General features: G+C 38.3%; 1 protein-coding gene across 1 annotated transcript; it reads left to right on the top strand.

Moving 5' to 3' along the window:
- Nucleotides 1-749: 749 nt before the first annotated feature.
- On the top strand, nucleotides 750-1,374 carry LOC108356614 (kinesin-like protein Klp61F; the record flags this gene model as incomplete). Its single annotated transcript, XM_017607715.1, has 2 exons — nucleotides 750-996; nucleotides 1,070-1,374. Coding segments are annotated over exons 1-2 (394 nt in total), but the record flags the coding sequence as incomplete, so codon positions are not given.
- Between the last annotated feature and the right edge of the window lie 185 nt (nucleotides 1,375-1,559).

Raw genomic sequence — 1,559 nt, 5'->3', positions numbered from 1 at the left:
CAACAAAAAGTAAATAATCTTCAAAGTATCCTCAAAGAAAATAAAACGCGAAGTAAATGAAATGGCTATCGGACCGTATACTGTGGAGTGAAGTATTATAATATGATATTGTTTAACTACATAATACAAGAAGAGTAATAAAATTAAAAATTAATATTTAAATTCATCTATATATGTCGTTTAAATCAAAAAGGTATAAGTTATTTTACTATTTCAATTTCAGTATTTCTATTATTTGCTTGGGACGTTCTTTGCTAATGAAGTGCTAACGTCGATTGGGTGAATAATTCTTGATGGTAATAGCCATGAACGAAAGACACATTTTTTGTATTTTTGGTTCATGGTAATAACTGGCAGTACCTTTGAGCTCATGCAACCCTGCGCCGATAGGCAGCACCTTTTCGTTCAGCCAGCTGTACGAAAGTGAACGAAGCATTTCAAACGGTCGATTCGAATTCAGCGATTGGAGCAAGTAAATAGCAGCGGGGTTGTCGAATTTTTTCCTTGTGTGGCCAGCATATTTATTGTTTATTGTACTTTTGTGAAAATATATATTTGATTGCNTTCGATCGCAATACAAAAATCTTAATATTTTCCCAAATGAGGTGCTAACGTCGGTTGGGTGAATAATTCTTGATGGTAATAGCCATGAACGAAAGACACATTTTTTGTATTTTTGGTTCATGGTAATAACTGGCAGTACCTTTGAGCTCATGCAACCCTGCGCCGATAGGCAGCACCTTTTCGTTCAGCCAGCTGTACGAAAGTGAACGAAGCATTTCAAACGGTCGATTCGAATTCAGCGATTGGAGCAAGTAAATAGCAGCGGGGTTGTCGAATTTTTTCCTTGTGTGGCCAGCATATTTATTGTTTATTGTACTTTTGTGAAAATATATATTTGATTGCGATGAATATATCTGCAGGCACCAACAGCGCATCGAGCAATCAACCGCGTAAAATATCTAATCAAAATATTCAGGTGTATGTGCGTGTTCGGTGAGTGCACTATTCGAAGAGCGATTTTTCAGCAATAAAATATCAAATAATGCAAATATATACTTTTCTATAGGCCATTAAATGCACGGGAACGTTGTATTCGATCGGCGGAAGTGATAGATACCATTTCGCCACGTGAAATAGTAACTCGGCATACCATTGAATCGAAGTTGACAAAGAAGTTTACCTTCGATCGTGTATTTGGTACAGACTCGCGGCAGGCGGATGTCTACAGCACGGTGGTGGCACCTCTCATTGAGGAAGTGTTGTCCGGCTACAACTGCACCGTATTTGCTTATGGTCAAACGGGAACGGGCAAAACTCATACCATGGTGGGCACTGAATGCGCAGAATTGAAGTCATCTTGGGAGGACGTAAGTACTTATCTGTGTTTATTCTTTAAACGACAAGGATTTTTTTTTGATGAGACTTAATAAAAATATTGTCTTGCTAGTATCGGAATAATTTCACACTTTTACCAAAAGCTCTTCAACGGCTCGGCGTCAGTGAGTCATTCGCAATCGTATGTTGCGAATGCCACATTATGCTAAAGCCAGCCTTTC

This window comes from Rhagoletis zephyria, unplaced genomic scaffold (genome assembly GCF_001687245.7).
Source record: "Rhagoletis zephyria isolate East Lansing unplaced genomic scaffold, Rhagoletis_zephyria_1.1 Rzeph_scaffold_62090, whole genome shotgun sequence".
NCBI classification, from domain to species: Eukaryota; Metazoa; Arthropoda; class Insecta; order Diptera; family Tephritidae; genus Rhagoletis; species Rhagoletis zephyria.
This window is presented reverse-complemented; position numbering and strand designations above follow the sequence as displayed.